Source organism: Notothenia rossii (genome assembly GCF_949606895.1).
Source record: "Notothenia rossii genome assembly, chromosome: 9".
In the NCBI taxonomy this organism is placed as follows: Eukaryota; Metazoa; Chordata; class Actinopteri; order Perciformes; family Nototheniidae; genus Notothenia; species Notothenia rossii.
The window spans coordinates 18,035,485-18,059,683 of NC_136907.1; the positions used below are offsets into that span (position 1 = coordinate 18,035,485).

At 38.1% G+C, this 24,199-nt stretch overlaps 2 protein-coding genes and 1 long non-coding RNA gene across 6 annotated transcripts in view; 1 reads left to right on the forward strand and 2 right to left on the reverse strand.

Moving 5' to 3' along the window:
- Nucleotides 1-504: 504 nt before the first annotated feature.
- LOC307020913 lies at nt 505-5,593 on the reverse strand. 2 transcript variants are annotated; one of them, XR_013803007.1, is made up of 5 exons: nt 5,408-5,593; nt 5,078-5,185; nt 3,687-4,266; nt 1,221-1,415; nt 505-848 (listed from the first exon to the last, which is right to left on the reverse strand). It is a non-coding gene; the product is annotated as an uncharacterized lncRNA (long non-coding RNA). The 2 variants fall into 2 exon arrangements; XR_013803008.1 differs by lacking the exons at nt 505-848; nt 1,221-1,415 and having other exon boundaries at nt 2,616-4,266; nt 5,408-5,578.
- A 4,010-nt stretch (nt 5,594-9,603) lies between these two features.
- LOC307019558 (cornifelin homolog B-like) lies at nt 9,604-14,087 on the forward strand. Of its 3 annotated transcripts, none has more exons than XM_079650566.1 (4): nt 9,604-9,751; nt 11,153-11,267; nt 12,370-12,524; nt 13,089-14,087. In XM_079650566.1, exons 1-4 carry the CDS (start codon nt 9,680-9,682, stop codon nt 13,209-13,211), a joined length of 465 nt encoding a protein of 154 aa, XP_079506692.1. In that variant the 5' UTR covers nt 9,604-9,679; the 3' UTR covers nt 13,212-14,087. The 3 variants fall into 3 exon arrangements, with proteins under 3 accessions (XP_079506692.1, XP_079506694.1, XP_079506693.1); XM_079650568.1 differs by having other exon boundaries at nt 9,695-9,751; nt 11,157-11,267; XM_079650567.1 differs by having other exon boundaries at nt 9,698-9,751; nt 11,135-11,267.
- Nucleotides 14,088-20,576: 6,489 nt separating this feature from the next.
- The window catches only part of LOC307018473 (uncharacterized protein), a gene marked incomplete at its 3' end in the record, with an annotated part of 34,285 nt that continues 30,662 nt past the window's right edge, over nt 20,577-24,199 (reverse strand). Inside the window, exon 5 of the mRNA XM_079648706.1 lies at nt 20,577-20,647. Within this exon, the coding sequence (XP_079504832.1) occupies nt 20,577-20,647 (71 nt within the window). The remainder of the gene's footprint in view (nt 20,648-24,199) is intronic.

A 24,199-nucleotide genomic window follows, 5' to 3' on the forward strand; every position in this document is an offset into this window, starting at 1 on the left:
TGAGCGCCCTTTATCTAGAGAGCAATTGAAGCCCATGAAGAATTTATCCTTCCACAAATCTTTTCATCTGCTGTATTAATAAAGTTGCCACGTGTTTCCAAATTCAAGTTAAGGCACTATCTTTGCAGAACATTACAAATATTCTTAATCAGCAGCATTTTTTTTAAAAAGTGTTAAGAAAGACTGCATCAATTATATGCTATATATCTATATTTATATATATAATATCAATATTTGTATTAACTAACCAAAGTCAATTTAAATAGCGGGCACAAATGGGTTAATTGCCATGCATGTGGTGTTTGATAGTTTACGTTCAATTTCAACTATTTTAGGCAGAAAAACGTTTATTGACTAAACCTTTTTGAATAATTTATTATAATTTAGAAAGGTTTTTGCGAGAAATCATTTCTAAAGTAAACTTTTTTTTCATTTTATATTTAAATTTGAAATGTTTGCACACAACATTATTAATTTATACATTTTTAACAAATTATGAATCCATTTATTTTATTGTGTTTCCTTGAGGCTGGGGAAGATATCCAGTATGTAGTTCAACATGCAAATGTTCTAATGCAAGTAAGTATATCAAATCTAATCAACCTACACATCAAAATAAATATATTATCTAAAACAGGTGCATTTGATTTAAAATAAAAGTAATACATAGAATTCAATATTTAAATGGTAACAAAAACAGTAACACTATGTATGATAAGAAAAAGGCAACAAAGAAAGTGTTTTTTGTTTTTCCTTGTTCATGTCCATAATGTTTCCCGTTGTGTAGCGTCCAGCCTTTCCCAATCTGGCCTGCATTTCTGTCTGTTGAAACCACTTCTTGAAGCAAACTGAAAATAAATGTACAGATGTAAGTACACTGTAAAAAGAAAACTTGACATTTACGTTGACATTTGGGCTGCTGTGGTTGCCAGAACTTGACCGTTAAAGTATGGTAAAATACATTACAAATTACAGTTGGTTGGCATAGACGTTACAGTCAACAATTGCTTATGGTGAATTACAATGGCAAAAACAAATAGAGCTAGTGTTCACGGTGCAGCTGTATTTTCTGGGAAATAGAATAATCAGATCAGGATTCGGTATTGGCAGACAATCAATATCAAATGAATCGGATCATTATTAGCACCAGCATTTGATCACCTTTGTCGACTTTCAGCCTAAATACAAATATAACTCCACTCCTCTCCAACCACTCTTACCTCCAATGAGCCTTGGTAGAACTAGTGTCTGAGTCATAACGTCCAGAACTGACTGAAGACATGTGGAACAGAGTCCCATACAGGCATGGTTCGATGTACAGGAAACTGGAACTTTGAACAGGTGTTTTCATCTTCTCTGCCTGAAGATTCACAAGTTCTTGATCAGGTGTTTGATGTGGGCTGGCATGATCCTTTCTGCAATGATGAATAAAAAAAACAAAGAAAACATTTTTAATAATAGTGGCTGTGATGGTAACAACAATAATAGTAGTATAACTATTTATATAGCACTTACACAATTGCAAAAGTGATTCTCACAACAAAAATAAAGAACAAAACAATACCAACAATAAAAAAACAAATGATTATAGGAATGTTAAGAGACAAAGAAATGATAAACATTCTGAGAGGCCGACTACAAAAGGTAGACTCAATGGCGCTTGATGACATCAATGAGCAGTCCCAATAGATGCTGTTGTATAAAAATAAATAGAAAAGGTCCAGATTTCTTCTATTTTGTGTTGGAAAATTTGTTTTATCGATTGCTGATGGATGTTAAGATGTTTTTTACAATTATAACAAAAAGATTATTGGAATTGGAATCAAAACGATTGCAAATCATAGTTTTAATAAAATCACTAGCAATATAGGGTTTATTCAACAGCAGTAAAGCATTAAGTTGCTAAATTAACATGCACTGAACTGTAAAACAACTTACCACTAGGGATGCTCTGATCTATTTAGGTAATACTACATCTAGCAATAATTCCAGAGGTTAAAGCTCAAATTAGCATTGTATTTTCAGCCCTGTTACTTTCAACCCTGTTACTATAATTAGAGTAACAGGGGTAATTCTTCATTGGAAAATATACATTTGATGCCTTAGCTGGGCAATTACTTTTTTTGATGGTTTATTATCTGTTTTTCCTAAATACATTAAAAAAAATTATAAAATAAAAGGCTCATTTTTCAAAAATGTTGGTTTCTACATTTTCCTCCAATTCTGGAATGACCTTGACTTTCTAATATTTTAGTATCGCCACTAAAACTTCAAGCCGGTAATGAGGTAAGCTTGTGATTCTTTGTAATAAAGGAGTGCATTACAAAGGAAATTTCACTATGTGACTTTAATTAGAAAATATTCGAAAGTCAAGGTCATACAGACGGTAAAACACATATAGGCTATACCGTTTTTTATAAGATTATAAAACTAGGTTTTTCCTAATTGTCAGTATTGATTTGTAACGATAGGCCAGTGGCCAAAGTCAGTCTGTCAAATTTGAGGTTTACCAGGGACTGCATGTCAACAGAGGCGGCTCTGATGTACATGCTCTATGGTTCTATCTCACATCACATACTGCTTATCAACCTGGTCACATGCCTGTACAACCACTCTTAAACCCCTGGAATCTTTATACAACACTGAAAATAATAGATAAGAAATCAGTTTATACTCATCATTTCCCAATACTCACAAAACATAACTTGTTGAGCAGGGAAAATGTAATGAGATATGCTTGCCTCATGTACAAAATAATACACGGCCTTACCTCACCTCCGCTAAGACATTTTATCACCATACGCACACCTGTAACTAGGTCAACAAGAGCTGCAACAAGAGGAGACTGCGTTGTTCCATTAAGGAAGAGTTCATTCAGCCAATCTTCTTTTTCTTTTAAAGCTGCACAACAGTGGAACTCAATCCCAGTAAAGATTAGAGAACAAAACACCTGCAGTTTATTTAAATCTAACTTAAAAACATGGTTAGTGGAAAATCTGCTCTGTCAACACTGACACAATGTGCACTTTACAACGCTCTGTTTGTACATGTGCCTTGACCTGTTGCTATCTGTCTGCTTTATGAATATGTATTTTAGTTTAGTTTTTATGTCTTTATGTTTTTATAGATGCTTTTATCATAATCTTTTTATCATTTGATAAATTTGATCATTTTTTTAGGATGACTTTCAACATCTGTCCAGGGACTGCAGATGAAAAATAGCGTGTTGGCTAACTCTGGCGCATTTACAGAAATGTCAATCAATGTGCACTGTCCCTGTCAAATAAATACATTAAAAAAAATGTGGCAAACTGTCTTTTGAAATGAAGATGAGAATTTTCAACAAAAAATTCAGAATTTTCATTTGAAAGTGTAGTAATAAAATACTGCACTAAGCTGGCATGACTGGGTCACATGATTTATAATAAAATAGTAAAATAATTTCAAATAAATTCATGAAATGGAATCAAATCAGAAATAAAAATTGATGTTCAATAAAGACATATTTCTTATCATTTCATTTCTTATAAAATACTTTTAGCATACTTTTCACAAATGGGCACGAGGTGTTTAAAACAACATTGTTTTTGTGTCATTAAAAGGATCATTTATTCATGGTCCTATAGGGATATTTAACATTTAACACAAGGTTTAATTAAAGTCTACACAAATTCTAAAACTCTTACCATAGCCAAAAAGCACCATAAGTACATATGCTTTTTTTTACATTGTCCTGGAACGAATGGCAGCTGTTCTACATCTCAGCGATGACAGGTAGTATCGGGGCCTTAACCCTTTTGGGGCGTCTGCATGTGGGGCGACAGCCAGAGGCCCAGACCAAGACGCCCGTCTGACTGCAGAGACCCGTCTCTCTTTCTGCTTGTGTGTGTTTCGCTTCATCTGCCTTTTGGTCAGAGCCAGTCACTCTTTCCTTAGCTGTCTTCCGGCTGTTTAAGATGTGAACCTGCATGTTCCCAAGCTCCTTCACAAGAATCTCGGCACAATTTTGACCCTGATTTCCATCTGGTCTGGAGACAGAGGTTTGATCAGTCAAGTCAAAATGGGAAAATTGCCACCCTGTCTTGTTCCCTTCCTCTGTCCATCCTCCACGGGCCAGCCGGGCTGCGGTGAGGATGGAGTGGCTGAGGAGCTTCTCCTGGGGGTCTGAGAGAAGAGGCCTAGACATGGCCGACACCCAACCCTGGCGAGTACAGACTCTGGCTTACTGCGGTCTCAGGCACGCCAGGTTTGAGGCACAATTATGACCTGTGAATCACAATAAAGCATTAGATTAGGTGACATTACATTACATTGCATTTAGCTGATGCTTTTATCCAAAGCAACTTACAATAAGTGCGTTCGACCAACAAGATACAAACTTGAAGAAAACAGAATCATATAAGTACATCAGGTTTCATAGAGCTAAAACCTTTCAAGTGCTACTCAACTGGCTTTAGATAAGCCAGTCCTTTATTAGTATATAAGTGCTTTGTTTATAATTCTATTGCTCGAAGTGGAGTCAAAAGAGATGAGTGACATTATATCATAAGAGATGAGGGCATTGGTTCACAACATGGGGGTCCGGACTCCTACTAAGTGTTGCATAGAGATTGTGAAATGTTTAAATTGATGAAAAAAATAAAATAAATACAAATTGTTGTGGAGTTGTAAGTCGTTTCAGCAACATTAACATACACTTTTCTGCAAAATGAATGTAAATCCAATATTCACTTTAGTTTTATCCAGAGACATATCTTTATATTAAGCTGCTCTTTGTTTCAGCCAATTACTTTTGTTTGTTGAAGTGCAGGTGCATTCAGTGGATTTATTATTGAAAGACACTGAAACATGCTGCAGAGTTGCTGGATACTGCACAATTGGTTATATTTATCTTGGTTTAAGTGCTGAGTAGCTGCAGCTCAGACATACCCTGTTCTTTCAGCCTGTCGCCACTAGGGGGAGGCAGAGATCCTGTGAAATATTGTTAAATTCACATTAAATGTCAAAGCACCACTTCCTAGTAATCTCTTTCCTTCTGCGTTTCAATGGCAAATTACAAAAAACAATCTCAACTAACCTTTGTGTTTTAAACTGTTCTTGCAGATGTGTGGACAAAAGTAAAATCCTTCTCTGGATGTGTGCATCAAATGCAGGATGTGGCAGTTGGCTCCTGGCTGCAAAGGAGCTGGAAGAAAACAAATAAGATTGACATTACTAGTTGCAATTCCAATTTGTGACGTACATTTAGGAAAATGCATACAAAATGATACGTCAAGAAATCAAAATGTTTTAATTGAATAGAATGATGCAGCCATAAATGTATCTGGGTATAGCACATACATAATAATGTACATTATACACACATATTTACAACAAAATGTAACATAAATAAGGATGTAGGTAATACCAGGTTTCAGAGTGGGATTCTCATCGGGCTCATCTCGTCTTCTCTTCTTCCTCTCTCGACCGACTGAATCACCACTGTACTCTGGATCGACCCCCTTTTTTTCTCTCTCTTTCTCTCTCTCTGTCTCTCTCTCTCTCTCTCTCTGCAAACTCAGAGGAACACGTTTTTGAATTCAGTACAAAGGATTATGTTGACAGTAGATGGACTGTACCCTCAGTCTGCCGACTGCTGCTGTGTTGTCTGTTTGCTCTGATCTCTTTATACCTGCTGAGTTCAGCAGGTTTATCTGCTGTGGACAAAGCTCCACGGTTAAGGTGTGTGTCCACTGAGTGAACACATATTCCTGACAACAGACAGGGTTCAGGAAGTCACAGATTGGTTCAATAATCACATTGGACCTCAAATGGAAACCATTGTACAATATGATAGAAACTTTATTGAATTCGTAAACAATGGTTGTTCATAAACCAATACTGCGGTCTCCAATTTCAGTTTGTGGACCACTTTTATGACAGTGCTGACATTGTTATATTTTAATCTCGTCATTGCAGCCTATCTGGATTAAATTCACCCACAAACAGCGCAGGAAAAGTATAGCCTTATAACAATGTTTTGCACCAACAAGGTTTAAATCCTATCTGCTCCCAAATATTCCAACTATTCCACTTAATCCGATTGTCAGCCTACAAAAGCTACTTTTCAAAAGTTGACGAGCAGCTCTGTCTCTAAAATATCTGGATAAGGTTCACGTAGAAAAAAAAGTGAGAGCTGTGTAACAGCTGGTCATGGTAGCCATCTATCTGGGTGAAAGGTGAAAGGAAAGCTGTTGAAAACCCAGTCTTATTGTCAGCATATCTATTGAATGGAACAAACTAAAAAGTGAGGCCTGCAATGTAAAAACTGATTAATTTATTCTTCTTCATTGCCAACCAATCAATCTCAATGACACCCACAGTGTAATGATACAGGAAATACTCACCAGATGCTTGAGATTTTTGTTTTTTGACATTTATCTAATTTGTTGACAATCATAAAACAATCGAGAATAAACCAACCCTTAAGGCATTTTATGTATTTTTTTAATTCAGAAAATCATTTATAACATTATCTCAAACTCATACAATTCTTAAAGTCTTTTCATCTTGTGTGCAGGGAATTCCCAGCCCTCATTTAGATGCAATCCTTCAGCAATACTGCTGTAACATTTCCTTAAATCTTTCTGTGATGTTATCTTTTGACAGCTACTTATTTTGGGCCTGTGATGGAAACTGCTGTGTAGCAATGCAGGAGGAGTCACAGACTCAAAGGAGACATGGGGGGAGCTGGAGCTTTGATGTCAAACACTGAGGGTTTATTTGGAGCTTCGGCCGGAGAATTCACAAAACAATTCAAAGAGTCAGAGGTTCTGACTTAACGGTAGAGTTGATACGTCAATTCTGAAGAACTCTACCCCAGACCCATGTATTTAGCTACTTCAGAGAGAATAATCAACATTGTGCATAACAAGATATAATCATACCTCTATCAGCTGACGCCAACAGGTATGAACAGGGAGACAAAACACTGAGAGCACAGCAGCCAAGGTTACAGGTGCGTGTGCTCAGTCAGGACAGTATGAACTGATAAACTGGGTCAAAGTTATGGGCATTGGAAAATATTTCCCCAACAGGGCCCACATACAGCTGAGGTTGAAAAAATAACTCCTTTTTCATTATTGCACTTTGAGTCTGCCAAAAGGTTGTGAAATGCTCTGTAAACATTCCTAATAACTCTTGCCACATTCACGTTTCACACATGAAGGAATAAGGGCGGCTGTCGCAGATTCAGCCTTTCATTGCAATTTAGTGGAATGACGAGTCAGTCAACAGTTTAAAATGAAGTGTTAGCACTAACTAAAAGACAAATTATGAGGACGGCAGATAAATGATAATAGAAACTCATATTTGAACATGGTAGGGTATCTCTTAAAAAATAATAGGGTATTTGGAACTAACCTAATATTGACAGCATTAAAGCCAAATCCATTTATGGTTCAGCTAGATCACATCAATGTTGGGTTTTCACAGCTGAATACACAACATTTTTGGTCTCACACAGGACTGTATGTCCACACAAACAAAAAATGTCCTGCTGCAAGAAGCTGATGATGAACACTGCTGATTGTAAACAGGTAGGGGTTAGGACAGCTCTAAAATTCATCCTTTAACAGAAAGTGAAATAGCGATAAAAACACAAATGATATCCTTATTATGCCTCTGACTCTCTCACTCTATAAGTAGGTCAAAAAACAACAATTTATTTTAAAAATTAGATAAAATATTTAAATGGTGAAATATCCAAAACTTCAGCGTACATCATTATAAATGAGCTGTCATATACTGTAACCACTGAATCTTAGAACAGTTACTGCTACTACAACACATAGAGGAAGTGTTATTAAAATATTTTTCTTGTAAACTTGGTTCTAATCAGCTGATGTGCCGATAAATCACTGAGGCTAGAACAAGTACAATGCTCATTCAAATAACAATATATTGAGACATTTCCATGTGAGTCACCTCACTTGAAATGAAGATGAGGAGGAGATTACAGGTTTCTTTGTCTGCTGGACACGAATGCTGGGTAAGACAGGTCAATGCCAACAGAGATTAGACTTGCATTAAGCACTGAATAAAACACAATTTAAACCTTTACCTTATTTGACATTGCACCCTTTTGTTAACAGCATTTGTCTGCTATTTCGCCTTAACTTATTGTTTTCCTCTTCATGTTGCTTTGTTCAGTTACAGCTAGTAGTATATCTTTCATTCACAGTCTTTACTGTGGTTTGTGGCTCGCAGATGCTATTGTGCCTCATTAAAAGATGTCTTCGTCATATTTAAAAAGGAAGGGACATTTTTATTCACGATCATATTCTTCTATTGTTTGGTCCCAAAACCACCTTGCATGACCTCCACCTGGTACATTATTTATCACTTTCCAAGTCAACAGGAATGATTCATTCAATCCCTGCCATTATAATCTACTGCAAAAGGACTTGCAGCTGCTCTCCAACACAATGTCTTATAAATGTAACCAAGAAGCTTTCAGTTTAAGAGACTGTTGTGCCAGAATAAAATAACAAAGTGGTTGTTAGTTACTTTTCCTATAAGAAATCTCTTGTGCTCATGCAAATAATGATGGTCCTCCCGAAGGCAAAAGGGGTAGGAATTAAGGTTGGTGGTTGTGTGTACTTGAGTGTGGGATTTTGACTCTTGATTAGTTGATGCTTGTCTTGTTCTTTCTTCTCTTCCATTAATCGAAACCAAGTTCTTAGTCACTGTAGAGATATAAGCGGTCTAAATTGCCAAGAGATTGAGAGTGAATGTCAGGAATATAAAAGAGAATCACCCTCTCCTCCATTCGGAAAACGAAGAGTGGAACAGGCTAGCAAGTGTGCAGGTGTGCGTCCGTGCGCAAAGCATTGTGGGGATTTTAAGGACGCGAAGTCTACCCATGTGCAGCCTCGAAATTACCCCCAAACCAAGGACGCGGCCTCGGTGGAATTCCAAGTATGCTGGAGATTGGAACAGTCCTTCGGCGGCACTCGATGACGTAGCATCCTTGAAAGCCAGTTTCCTCGAGATTGAGAAACGGCCTGTGTGTGTGTGTGTGCGTGTGTGTGTGTGTGTGTGTGTGTGTGTGTGTGTGTGTGTGAGAGAGGAGCTCCACAGATTGGTCCATTTGGACCAATGTGTCCATTTGGGTCGTCGTTACGTCACTTCTGGGGCAGCATAGACAGGTATTTTCTGTGTTAGAGCTTTACTCACTACAGGGTGTACTTTGAGGGTTTGTAACTCTGCAAACCGTTTACATGCATAAAAACCTTCATAACACACAAGGGGAAGCATGACATGGGCCCTTTAAGCAACAGTGTCACATAAGTTTCCGACATGAGGTCATGACGGTCATGACATGATGCTCATGCAATAGCCTCAACTTAGTTCTTAGCGGGTGTGGCGATTCTAGAGTCTGGGTGCTCTAGGCAAACATTCACTGGGAGCCCCTCGAACCAGCTTTTCATCACCACGCACAGCCGACAGCGCCCCCGCCCCCCCCATTTTACGGCGTCCGACGCAGTTGCCTGCCTTGCCTGTTCGCAAGGTGCGCCCCTGAGCGGGTTACAATAACTAATAGCAAAGCAATGTTCACGGAGAGCAGGGCTGACTGGTTTGTCCAGTTTTTACTTTCAGGTGTTCTGTTGTGTGCAGGTATTTATAATCTTAAAGAGATATGCACTTCAGTGCAGACACCGGCTGTAACAGGACGTACGACTCAGAGCTCTCTCTACACACAAATACACAGGTAAGATATTAACTCGATCGGCACTATCATGATAATGCCGAAGTAGTAGCTGCTCTATATATTTATATATAGCGCTTTTATTATTTGTAACCTGTCTGTATTCGTGTCATCTTATTTTTCTCTAAAAGAGTGTGTGGTTTTTTATGGATAGCACTAACTTGCACCAACTTTGCTTCCAGGCAATTTGCCATGAAATATTATTCCACCCTTATATCCATAGGTCAGAAAGAAAATACTTTTGATGACCATTTATAGATGTGTGTATTCTTCATTAATCTGGTTGGCTGAAAGATGTAACTGTTATTGTCAAAAAAGAAAATACAAGAATGTGAGAATTCAAATGGCAGAGGACTTTTGGACCCTAAATATATTGAAATGAAATACAAAAATATCCCTGTCAGAGAATTTGTAACATTGAAGGCTAATGGGATATGTTCTAATAGGGTTCAAAAGGTCAGCAAGGAAGCCCTATAGCACTAAATAAATTCACAGTGATACGTAGACTCACTGTTACATTTGAATCCATCGTTAGGTTCCTTTTTTCCCTCAACAAATCAAAGAGAAACTCTAGAGATGTGGAAAAGGTTTTCTTGACAAAAAAACATTTTCTTTGGACAATTTAAATTAACCGACTTTTATTTTCTACCAAGTCACTCAAATGATGACACAGCACATTGTCTGTAATTCCCCTCCGGGATGACAAATGCTGGTGATATCCGATCTATCGGCAGGCAGTTATTCAGTGTCAGTGTCTACAAAAACCCAATTTAAAATGACTTATTTGTCATGGTTATAGCTAACCACTTGGTTATTAATAGGGAAATCCCACGACCATGATACAAGTAAATCACATTTATCAAAAGCACTTTGGTTACATTACACGTATTACATGTTATTTAGCTGAAGCTTTAGTCCAAAGTATTAACAATGTTGACCATCAACCTTGTAATTGGTAAAAAACTTGCTCCGTCTCCTGAGTCACAGCAGCCCCATTAGCTTGACCTATATGCTTGTTAGACCAAATGTGGTAAAGGTGTACAGTATGTGAACCTGTTTTTCGCCATGCCAAAAACACAAAGAAATGTCAATAATTTGTCCTCTGGTTAGTATTATATTTATAACGCTCACATGCTTACAAGCCTCCACCAGAGCAGCACTGGAGTGGTGTCCTTCTACAATATCTTATTGAACAAATTCTATTATATTGTAAAATGATGTAACGTTCTAACTGAAACTATGAAATACGTAAAGTATGTGGTGTGTTTTTTTTCTTTCAATCTTGTAGCAAGGGTATTGCCAGCACCCATTTCTTTGTTGCCACTTTGCATATGACTGTATTTTGTACAAGCACTAATAACAAACATTTTTGACATGAACTCTAAGTCCTGGTTTCTCCTTTAGAAAGTCATCATGACTTCCAAAATGGTCATCAGCCAGCCTCAGCCTGTGATGGACGCCCGGGACTCTGATGAGTGGGGATCAGGGATCTGTGACTGCGTTCAAAATGTGCCTGAGTGTAAGTATCTGCACTTCTTCTCTTTATGAGAGAAGTTACAAGTATAGTTTACATTTGATTTGTATCTCTTGTGCACAGTCATGCTATGATTATGTGACAAAAGGGCATTGTTTACTTACTCAAAGGGCAATACGTTGTTCATTTTTATTCTGTAGTTTTCAAATACATTAATCTTTCATATTTTGATATTAGCTGCATCATAAAAACACAAAGGATTACAGTTCATCTTGTCCTTACTGATTTAATGTGTCATTTTTTGCAACAAGCCTACCAATCTTATGTGTCGATTTGAACTCAATACTTCAAAAAATAATTATGTTAGATACTCATCCAAGTTTTATGAAATAATAGCAAAGATACACAGCCAAACCTGAAATATTTTCCTAAGAAAGGAAAGGTAATTGACTTATTCTAATTATTTATTAGTATCTTAAAGGCCATTTCTACTGATCATAATTTTCTTGTTGAGGTCTACTAGAATAGATTTACATTGTTCAATGTTTTCCAAAAGCACATTGGTTTCTCATACAGCGTCTCTGTATAGACTCTCTGTCCTACACGCCTTGTTGGAGCTCCCCCCCCCCCACACTCACAGCCTGAGCTCCTAGTGTGTGTGTGTGTGTGTGTGTGTGTGTGTGTGTGTGTGTGTGTGTGTGTGTGTGTGTGTGTGTGTGTGTGTGTGTGTGTGTGTGTGTGTGTGTGTGTGTGTGTGTGTGTGTGTGTGTGTGTACGGAGCTCCGCGTATTGGACCAATTGGTCTTTGTTACGTCAATAGGACGCAGAAGGAAACAAATGGAAGGAAACAAATCTCCAACGAGGCGTTCTGGGGCAGCATGGACACGTTGTTTCTGTGTTAGAGTTGTACTTGCTACAGGGTGTACTTTGAGGGTTTGTGACTCTGCAGACCGTTTACATGCAGAAAAAGCTACATAACACACAAGGGGATGGGTAATAACCAGAAAAGCATATGATGGGACCTTTAAATGATTGTTTGCATATTTGTGTGTGTTTTTGTCTCTGGTATATCTTACAGGTGTTGGTCATTTTTACAATAGGTGTGTTTATCGGTTGCTTATCTGGTATTTGTTTATTTCTGGTAAAGGTTGTTGTGCTTTCTGGTGCTGTCCCTGCTTCGCCTGCAAAACAACCAAGAGATATGGGCAGTGTCTCTGTCTCCCCCTGTTGGACATGTTTGGTTTTGTCCCTCCCGTCACCATGTCCATGAGGGTCTCCATGAGGCAGCGCTACGGCATCAAAGTAAGACACGATTGTCTTTTGTTGGTGTCAGATGGCAGAAATATTTGAGTTTTATTGGCGATTTCTGTTGATCCACTATCACTTTTTATTTCATTGAGACTTAGGGAGACATGTCAGGTTGCATGATTTGAACTTGTAAAGCAAATGTTAACAATCACGAGTGTTTGATTCGACAAAATATGAAATTGATATTCAAGATTTTCAACAGTTCAACAAACAACAATTTCATTAAGGGTTAGGAAAATGTGTGTTTTTTGTTGTATTCCTACTGACACAATACAGGTCCACACAATAAACTCTTTGTTAGAGTTGGCAGGAAATCATGGCTTGGGTTTAGAAAGCAACTTTTTGAAGGTTTTGTGAACCTTTGGTAAAAGAAAAAAAAAACCTCAGTCCTGGAAGGAAAGTGTATTTCAGGGTTTTGGTATCCCTACTTTTCAAAACATTACTTTAGAATTACTTCTAAAAAATACTTAAGAAAGGTAAACCAAGTGTATGAATAATTATCAGAATCAATTATGCAGCCTGTAAATCCTATTTTTCCCCTGACTGTATTTCCTGCAGGACACCATGTTTAGGGACTGTCTGTTTGCCACCTTCTGTACACCCTGCAGCTGGTGTCAGATGTCCAGAGAGATGAGGAGGAGAAACCTCCAAGTCGTCCTAGTCAGTGCCAAGAACACATGAGTTCTTTCCTGTCTCCTGACCACCACCAAGGCTGTAACATGTTCCATTAACACACAGCCTGCTGCGGCTTTTCTAACACATCTAAACATTATAAATACACTTTACACTGAAGCCTATGTGAAAGAGACGAGCCTACATTGAAAGAAAAATAAACGTTGAATTTAATTTAATGTGTTTTGTCAACAGATTTTGCATAACTGCATCATGTTAGTTTGAAGCAATAATATTACGTTAACTTAAAGAACATTAGGTTCAACTGAATATTATTGCTTTCAACCAACCTAATACAGTCCTGTCAATGACTGAAAAGCAATATGTGTTCCTGAAAAACGAATTTAATAAAATTAGCTAAGATGATTGATAACTCCGACAGCATAATACGAGCTCTGGCAGCAGGGAATGTAGAAATAAGTTATTTTTGAAATGTATTACACCCCAATTGTTTTATAAGTTTTATTTTTTCTGCCTGAGACGAAAACGCTTACTTTTACTAAAACATTTTTATCTGATCTTGGTTAAAGAGAATTGTCCGCTGACTTTAAGGCAACTGTTCTTGAAGAGCCTTTATGAATGACATTTTGTTGTACTTTGTTCAAGTTTTGTTTTTAAGCAAAATCTAAGCATGGGTTTATCATCATGACAGTCGTTTTGTAAACTAGTATTGTTTTTACATATATATTATATCTGACAAAGTTACAATGTATTAAACAGACTTCAAGCAATTTAAATGATGTATTTCTATTATATTTGTATATAGAAAATCAGGTTACAGCCATTCATTTTAAATTACAGTAAGCAGGTTTTACTTTGTTTCATGTTGAGCAAGCATACTTTAATAATAGTTCAGCTATTATCAATAAAATCAAATGAATACCATTTGATGTTGTTGTCTGCATATGTACAGTATATGGCACATTGTTCACAGATGGAAAACACACAAAGAGCATATTGCAGAGAAAATGTACAGAAAGCACCTTTAATTAAATGTACTTGAAATACTGATGTGACACCTTACTTAGCGGCTAGAGGGAGCCACATTCTTCCCAATGAGTCAACACTTTTTATAGAGGGTTGAGGCCATGTGGGGTCACAGTGGATCAGAAGCATGGACCTGACAACCACCTGCACAGGGGAGGGAAAATAACCAAAAAACCTTACAACAAATGAAGCTTTCCTGTACTCAATGTCAGTGTTTTAAATAACGGTTCTGTATTAGCACAGATAGTGAATGTCTTTCTGCCTTTGTAAGTTGCATAATGCTACTTTCAAACCTCACTCGAGAAAAATCTCTCAAACCCTCAGACCTCCTTTAAATCTGAGACATACTGCAAATTTCATTTCAGATCAAATGCAAATGTGTCTACAGGAAAGACATTCACCATAGTAGGTTAGTTACACATAGGTAGTTACATTTCCAGTAATAAATACATATTGTATTAATAGTTTTATTTACAGGAACATTTTTGTTTTTTTCAATAATTGGTTTTAAATGACATAGTTCTTAACACTGCCAATTTAGTAAGTTGTATTCTGTATTTGTCCCCCCAAGTATGTAACAAGAGGCATTTAGGACATGTCACAATTAAGATAAAGAAATAAAATAAAACATAAAGGATATGTCTTTAAGAGGGAGGAGCAAAGACATCTTTTACATTGAGAAACTAATCGAGTTTTCAATAACAAATACTCTCAAGTTGCTGGTTATCATGCTGAAATCAAGAAAGTGTAAACAATATGTGTTTGGCAAATTGCTAGCCACTTTTTGCCTTTTGTTTTGTTTTTTGTAAAATAATTAAGGTAGTTTCGGCCACCAACCTTTATGGAAATTGGCTTCCAGTTTAAACAAGCAGTTATAGAGCCAGCTTTTTTGAAAGGAATGGTTGGAGACAAAACCAAAGCTAAAACAGAGCAAATATTGGACTTTATAAGTTGTGGCTGTATGTCTGCTTATTGTTGTGCTTTTATACCCTCTTGTGGCCATACAACAAACAAAGGCTGCTTTAAATAACAACACCTGTACTGTGTGGTCAGTTACATACTTGCTAATACCCATTATATTAAAAGAAGATGGAGAAGAACAGATGTATTATTTGTTGTTCAGTTCAAACAATACATTTACGGAGTCACTATCATGTGAAATGTTGTCAAATTATGCCCAATAAACGTTCCTATTAGTCCAGTTTGCACTCCAGCAAAGGCGATCCCTCCCCTCTGCTGGCACACTTGGCCCTGGTGTTCACTGTAAATTGCTCAGTGGGTTGTTTTTAAATGGGATTATAATGACAGTTATGGTTTGCAAGAATTGATGTTTGTGACTTTTACGAGGTGTGAGTGAAGGGGCGGGACCAGGCGGCTCATAAACGCTGCAGGAATGTTAATTGGTCGAGGCCACTGCTGCCCTCTTTGTTCTGCTCTCTCATACTGGGCTTCTGTTGCGCCCGTTACAGGCCAAAGAACTGATTTAAAATCTGTGACTTTAACCCCGCACACCCTCCAACACCCCCCCACGCACACATATGTACACAGCTTATCCCACCCCCTCGTTCATCCCCTCCCATTCTTTCTTCTGGGGTTTCCTCCTGAAAATGGACCCCTTTGCTTCTCTCATTTCCTCCATGTTGCTTAATCAGGTGGTTGCCACCCCCCCCCCCTCCCTGCTGGGATTGATCCAGTGTTGGGGGAGTAATTTTATCACAGCTTTTTTTTCCTTCTTGTGGTCACTTGGCCGGCTTGCACTTTAAGCCAGAGGAATGTTCTAAGGTGAGGGAGGTTTCCGAAAACCCAAATGGGATTAGTGTCATTTTTTATTATTTGGAAACATCGAATACATTTACTAAATTAAAAAAGTTATTATTTATTTATTGTTTAGGAATTCACTATGAATCTGAAACATTTGAGGGCCTATTAAGACTATTTTGTATTATCCTGGTTTCATCCTTAAATCTTCATGCCGATGATTTGATTTGACTTTGTTTTACCTTGTTTTTAATATTTAACTGTGTTCTGCTATTGTGATCTACGTAATTTCTTTCTTTCTCCAACATGTACACATTCACATCTCAAAGATTTTGGAACAGTTTGATTTATGTGGTTCACAGGTTGTAATATTTGTATAGCACTTTCGTCCTTAGTTATACAAAATAAGGTTGTTATGATGTCTTCAACTAATTTCTGTTATTTTCCTAATTTAGGAAGTATATCAGATCTCTCCTTACAACAAAGGACGTTGGTTCAAATAAACTACAGTGTCCTTGCAGCAGAAAGCACCAATTTTTCTATATGTGTGGGAATAAAACATCCTCTTGGAAATCAGTTTAAATCTGCTCTTTAAAAAAGTATCTTTGTATTATTCAAGTACAATTGTTAAAGCCGAAAAGGATAATCCTTAAAAACTACTTCAGTAGGGAATCCTTAAATGTTAATCAGAGGTCATGAGATGGATTTGAACCTGGAGATCATGGAATCTTCCCGAGTGTCATCCTGTCTGTCGGAGGATTCCACCATGACAGATGGAGACACCGTCTATCTGTCCATAATTTCCAGGGGAAGTGTTCCTTTCAAAAGACAAGGTTGGAGTTGCAGGGGAGTCGTCTGATAACGGCTCAGGTTAAGATGAGGCGGCAGGGGCAGGCGTAGTCCAACACGTGCTATCAGACGACGGGCCTTAGAGCAAACAAACAACTCTGACCTCTCAAAACATTGGCAGCAGGGAGCAGCTGATAGTGAGAGACGGCTAGGTGGAGGTGGGTGATGTAGCAGTGTGAGAGTGTGTAGGGGAGGCAGGGGGCGGGGGCAAAAGGGCATGCAGGGCAAGAATGATCTGATCCTTCCGTGATCTTAGTGTCTCAGTGTCTATTAAAATCTGAAGGGTGTGTCTGCATGTGTGTGAGGGGTAGTTATCTTTATGTTTGATGAGTTGCCATGTCTTAAAGAGCTGTTGATTTCCACTTCCCCTGACATCAAGATCTTTTGCATCTTCAAAAAAACATAAACACTAGCATTTTCCAATCCTGTTTGAATCCTGTTTGTCTGCATTGACCTTTTTAAAAAATGGAACATAACTTGCTGATAAGCACTATCCATACTTATCAGTTATTATAATTTATAATGTATTAAGCTCTAATGCTGTATTGCTGTGATGATTATATAGAGCAGCAAGAAGCCTAAATGTCTTTTCCAATTCCTACAATACACTCTCGTATGAGAGGTAACTATTGCCATTTCACGACAACCATTTTACCATGATGTTAATTTTTTGTGATCATAAGCTCTGGTTTAGTGTAGATAGACTAAAACCTAATTGCATTTTTGGGGACATGGCCTGCCTTCTGTGTACATACATTCATTTGTCTGTGACACATTCAGACAAATGAGAAAAGAGAAGGTCAGGAGGTGTAGCAGCAGCAGGGTGAAGGGGAGGAAAGGGTCAACAAATTCTTTGATTACTGAACCTTGTCATTCAGATAGCAGAGGGCTTGAACACTTGGCGAACTCACCGGACAGCAGCGAGGCAGAATCAGAAGACTGAGGACTCTCCTGCAGAAACTGAATTCATTTCTACTGGGCAGCAAGATCTCTACAGTCTCATTAGAAGCTATCTCAATATAAGATAAATAAATAATGAGTAGATTAAGAACCAACTGCAAACTATTGAATGTTGATGTCATTCATTGAGCAAATATTCCAACAATTGTTAAGGTTCAAGATCTCAGATGTCTGGGTTTGCTGTTTATTTCTGTTTTTATATCATACAAAATAGAAAATCTTTGGTTTTTGAATGTCTTGACAAAACATTATCTCGGGTTCTGGGAAGCAGTAATATACATTTTGTTCTAATTGTATTTAGCATTTTATAGACCAAACAAATTGTGAATTGCGTAACATTGACCAAAAAAAAGACAAAACATTAATTAGTCAGCCCTAAATGCCAAATAAAAAATAAAAACCTAACCCTAACTCTAACCCACCATTTAGGTGGAGCTGTATTTATTCAACATTGCTCTTCCACTAGGGGGCATTACTGGGAGTTAAACCGATACCAGGCTCCTGAAGAGGATCTCCACTGTTGTTAGCCTTGATATACGGCTGCTGGAAACAACCCCTAAGTGCATCTCAAGGTTCATTGAAAGGGTGAATAGGATCTATAACTCTTGAGTGGATGTAGTTGTTCATCTGTTGTGTCGGACAGCGACTTTACAAACTTGTTTAGTTTCAGGAAGGAAAATAAAGTGTGTTACTTTGTTTGGCTTAAAAGACTATAAACACAACAAATCTACTCACCCACTGTCACACTAACAATATTAATACTTTACTACTTATATTTTTGACAATGTGTTTAATTTGCGTCTGCAATTAGGAATATTTTTTAATTGGTTTAAAGCTTAAATGAAAATAGAAGACGATTTATATTTTCGACTAAGAGCATTGGAAATATCTTTTGTTTTTTTCAGTATCAATATCATCTAATACTGAAAGTGAACAGTATAAATTCCTTTTTTATACTTGACGACACAAGGTTCTCACTTGCAAATAAGGAAATAAATTATCACATTTCTTCCTGGGTAAAAATGCACCAACATGTTCAGGTTTTATTTGATATTAACTATAATCTATTTTGGAGAGTGAAATAGGCATAAACTTATTTTACAGTGATTTATTAAGGGAGTACTTTAAACAAATAATAATAATTGTTTCATCTTACCATATAGATATTTTCCATCTCGAATGTCCTCCTCCGCCTGGGTCAGATGCCCCTAGGTCTTTTCTGCTCTGTGTGTGACATAAACGTTGAGGAAAATTAACATAATGCAACACAAAAGTAGTCGGTCACACCAAATCCGAGCTTTTGAGCAAGAGATAAGAGATATTCCCAAGAGATGTACTCGATATGTGACATGCCACAGTGACTCCAACATTTGAGATTTGCCGAGAATTATAGTGTCTAACGCTAAGACTGCAGCCTGTGAATTACCTTTCAAAGGCTGCAGGAACTTAAACTTTCCAGAGCAACTGCATGGAGACTGGAGGTTTGTGTGTGTGTGTGTGTGTGTGTGTGTGTGTGTGTGTGTGTGTGTGTGTGTGTGTGTGTGTGTGTGTGTGTGTGTGTGTGTGTGTGTGTGTGTGTGTGTGTGTGTGTGTGTCTGTGTCACACCTTTTCCAATCCAGATTTTGGATACTTGGAATTTGTCTTGCTACTGGTAGATTTTGGCAGATTTTGTAACCCAGCTACTTACTAAAGAAGAATTTCCCATTTATTAGCATAAAAGGATTACGAAAAGTCTTAATTGACAAGTGTTTGCCAAGCTATACTGTATATTTGCTTGTTACATCACACCAGAGATGGAAGTAATTATATTGCAAGTAAAAGAAAGTGTAAACCTTTGGTCCTGATGTTTTGGTCAATTCCCAAGTCCAAACAACCAATATCCTAACTTCAATTCCAAAACAAGAGTACCTCCGAAATGAAATGCAAACACCTTGGTAAAAAAATCGGCCCAACATACTTTCATTTAAAAACTTGTGTAATATTTAGCATATTGCCAAATATTTGTGATGTCTAACAGTTTTTGCATCTAGGGTTAAATCAATTTAAAGTTTCGTTTTGCTTCAAATCTCTTTAATTCCACGTATTCACCATCATTTTCTTGACTAGAATTAAAAGATGTTTAAGCCATGCAAACTTTTAATATCCAGTTCGAGACTTCAAAGTTTCTCACAGGTGGCCCCAGAAAAATCGGGACTTTGAAATCTTACGATATATTTTTAGTACACTACACATGGCACTTTCATGTGCCGTCCAGCCATACTTTGACACTAAGCAGCTGTCTCTGCATGCAGCACTCAGTCATTATTAAAGAAAATGGGTTGTTTGTTTGGTTTCTTCTCAATTGTGTCACTTCCTGTGGGAGGAAAAGTCCTAGGTAACAAGGCAAAACCTAATGTCACAATTAGAGAAGAACTTTATGAGGATTTTCATTGCAGTGCAGTCCTGCCTGACCCACGACACCACTAACTACTCTGACCCCCACCCCCTGCCTCCACCTCCACCCCCCCAAACCTAGACTTTTTGTCACCGTGGTGATTGGTAGACTAAACACTGTGCAATATTCACCAGATCCACAACCCATTGGATCATTACAAACATTAAGACGATACAAAAGGAAACAAAACTTGTGACCCCTCCCCACCAAAGTGTCCCCCTGGCCTCCTCACACTCTATTTTAAGTGCATGGTCACAACGACATAAAATTGCAAACACACATATAGACTGAAGCCTATATTCTTAACATTCTTCGGCCAGTAAACAAATGGGCCGGACAGATGCATCACCCTCGGCAGACACGCAGATTCGAGGGCTGGGAATGTTTACACGGCCCTGTCGCCCTCCGAGGCCTCATCCAGAGCTGGCGAGGACTCAGACAGAGAAGAGAGCCACACTTAGAGACGATGTTCATCAGGTCATGACTTATCACTGATAGTGCATCTGATAGGACGACCAGAAAGTGCTCAAAAACCTCTGATACACCTTTTTGATACACTTTCTATTTAAAAAAGACCATATACCACCATTCTTTGATCATTATCATGTCCAAGTGCCATATAATGCGCATGAAGCAGAACTTAATCTGGTGCTGTGTGGTGAGTCGGCTCTATTGACTTTCTAACTTTGGAGGCCGCATTGATGCCGCTGAGAATGCAGATGCAAAAGGATATTTTCTGACATACTTTCTACCGTGTAAAACCATGATCTGATTTCTTATCCTTATCCACGTTTCGAAAGATGACATCTACCAATAGCCTGTTTCCACAACAGTTTTTTTCCCCCAAGAATAAATTCAGTACAATTCAAAAATGTTACTTACATGTAGTCCCTGGACTGGATTAACCATGGCCTAATTAAACTGCTCAACCATAGTTCCCGGTAGCATGAACATTCAGCTCTTGGGAGTGGTACTTTCAGGGCAGAGGTTTCAGTAATTGACATTGCTAACAAACAAGAAACATCATAACTACATTGTGTAAAGCTTCATCTACAAGGTGAACAAGCCTTGAGTGGTAATAGTATCAATATTAGAAGGGACAGTGTGAATGATTGTGTTCCACCAATATTTAATTATACATAGTTTAAATTGTGTTCTATACAATGATTCATCATGGACAATGAAACAAAAAGATGTAGCAGAACCAGAGATATTGCCTTTTTTAACCTCACATGTGCTAGAAGCGGCTAATGTAGCCTTAAGTTGTTAGCCCACTTACTCTTAACTCCAGACCGTCAGTTGCTTTGCATTTTTTTAAATATAAAGATAAGGCTCTAAACAAGCTTGATGCTTTACTCCAGAAGACCTGTATGCCGATTTTGATGAGTGATACAGTATAGTTTATCTTTAACCAAGTATGCATATACCAAACTATAGGGGTTGCAGATTGGAACAAAAAACACCTACTGTACACAACATGTTGTTACAAGGTACATAAATACCTGTGGATCTGTTTTATGGAATTGTTGTTCTTTTAAGATAAAAGAAAATGTAATCGATCCAAAGGGGCAATTCGATAAGTGTAGTTTTCCAGCCTGAAAGTATAAAGTTTGGGTCCATCACTGTGAATTTTGGGGTTTGGTTTACTCAAAGTTAAGAGCGGATTTGTTTGCAGCACGTAGTTGAGTCATGGGACTGAATGAGAAATATCCAGCAGACATGTTGGAGTCCCTGTGGCCCCGGATACGAATGAACTGACCGCATTCTAACGTGACTCCACATCAGTCAAAAGATATACGTTGCACGCACGCACGCACACACACACGCACGCACACACGCACACACACACGCACACACGTGCACACACACACACACACACACACACACACACACACACACACACACACACACACACACACACACACACACACACACACACACACACACACACAGAGAGAGAGAGAAAAAGCCTCCATCCCCATCTCCATCAGTCAAGTCCTGTGGCCGATGAACTTCCATCGTCTCCAAGGTTGATAACAAGCCTCTTAAGCTTGGCGGCTAATCAAGCTCAAAGGAGGGAGAGAAAGAGAGATAGTGGGGGAGAACAAGAGGTCTGCCTGTAGATGCAGTGAAGTCCATCTCTCTCTCTCTCTCTCTCTCTCTCTTTCTCTTCCCTCTTCATTTTCAATGTTCCCTTATCTTCCTCTCTCTACAGGGGGAGGCGGAGGGCGGCCTAATAGCCTGCGAGGGGGGCTCTCCAGAGTCTCTCTACATACCAGTCATTTACTACAGGAGAGAGAGAAGGGGGGGAAAAAGAAAAATGTCTTGATAAATCATCCAGGGTCACACGGCTTCCATGTTCCCCAGAGTCACAGAGATAGAGCGAAGGAAAAAAAATGAAAGAAACCCAAAAAGAAAAAGAAAGAAAAACCAAAAACTATCTATCTCGGACGTCTGTCTCCTCTTTGAAGTCTGTATCATCACACAAACAGCACGAAGTTGAAATAAATAGAAACAAGTGGCTGCTGCTGCTGCTTGTTGCACTTGAGTTCAACTGTTTTTATATCAACAGACTTCCTCCACATGCTTTAATGAGCTCTACTTGACATGAAAATATCAGCTTGGATGAAAATGACTGCTGTGTTTAATGGAGGAAATCTAATCCACTGTTTATTTCAGATTCTACTTTCTTGATGTTTGCAGCTGTCTTTTCGAAGCACTTATCAGAAAACCTTTTCAGTCTTTTCTGTGTTTGCCAAATTCATTTTTCTGCGTCCCAAGAAGATTAACACATCCACTGATCAAGATGTTTGGTCTTTTTTTTTCATTTGACCAATGGCTTAGTGGGGAATAGGCTCAGAGCCATGGCAGCAGTGTTGTTTTGATGCCGACTTCCACAAATCTTTTTTTCTGACAACTCCCTCCTTTATTTCTAATAATTCCTCTAAACAAGTTCATGGTATCATCATAGGCCCGATCCATGACAATGATATAATGTGGGGAAATTTGCAGCAAATTCCTCAGAAATATCACAAGTGAACAAAACAGTCATGACCAAATTGGACACCAAAAATGAATTGAAAAAATACATGGAATTACAGTAATGTTGAGGGTGTGAGTGGGAAGTAGCGTATGCTGGGTTTGCGGGCAAAACCAAACACAGTGAATGGAAAGATTCTCCCAGGAGAGAAATAACAGCTTATACTGGGAGCACTGGGCCCAGGTGCTAAGTAGATGGCAACAGAAGCTTCCACAAAATAAAAAATAACAGGCTAAAGGGCCATCACAAACACACATGAATCAAACAAGACTATTAAACTACAGCCATGTTAATGTCTTTGTAATGCTGTACAGCTGAATGGCTGCTAACATGCTGACGTTTAGCAGCTATGATGCTAATTATGTTCCTCAGGCTGCTACTTAGCACCAAATCAGAACAGCACAAATTTGATGTGATGATTGTAGTTAGAGAAAAAGAAAAATGTTGGATAATTATGCATCTCAGAATTCACATATATTTCTACCATTCGGTGTTTAAAAGATAAAGTAATGCGTCCCTCTTTGCAGCAAGGCAATAAGCTATTGGATGTGTAGCATGCCTGAAAAGTTCTCATTTAAACTCAGACCTACAATTAACATTCCACTTTTTACTATAACAACAATCTTTCCCCGTTTGAATTGCCAATCCCTACCAATGCTTTAACAATAAAGAATTTTCTGTAACAACAATATTTCTTTTATCCTAACCAATACCATATGTGAAGATATTGTAGAAAGCCTTGATATCCTGAAAGACATTGAGTTTTTTGTATCCCCTCTGAGAGCACATTGACCATAAATGGGGCATCGGGGGAAAATGTGCAAAGTCTTAAAGGCTACATTTTAGTTGCATAACTTTAATGCGCCACGAGTGTCTGTGGATCCTCTTAATTATTATTATTATTATTAATATTATTATTATTATCACACACCATTGAATTCAGATGGAGGGAGTTAGGACAAATGTAA

Excerpts from the sequence above, each read along its gene's own strand:
- LOC307019558 (XM_079650566.1), top strand. The coding sequence starts at position 9,680 with ATGCACTTCAGTGCAGACACCGGCTGTAACAGGACGTACGACTCAGAG. Across the intron at positions 11,268-12,369 it reads CGTTCAAAATGTGCCTGAGT|GTTGTTGTGCTTTCTGGTGC; the intron begins GTAAGTATCTGC and ends TTTCTGGTAAAG. Across the intron at positions 12,525-13,088 it reads GGCAGCGCTACGGCATCAAA|GACACCATGTTTAGGGACTG; the intron begins GTAAGACACGAT and ends TATTTCCTGCAG.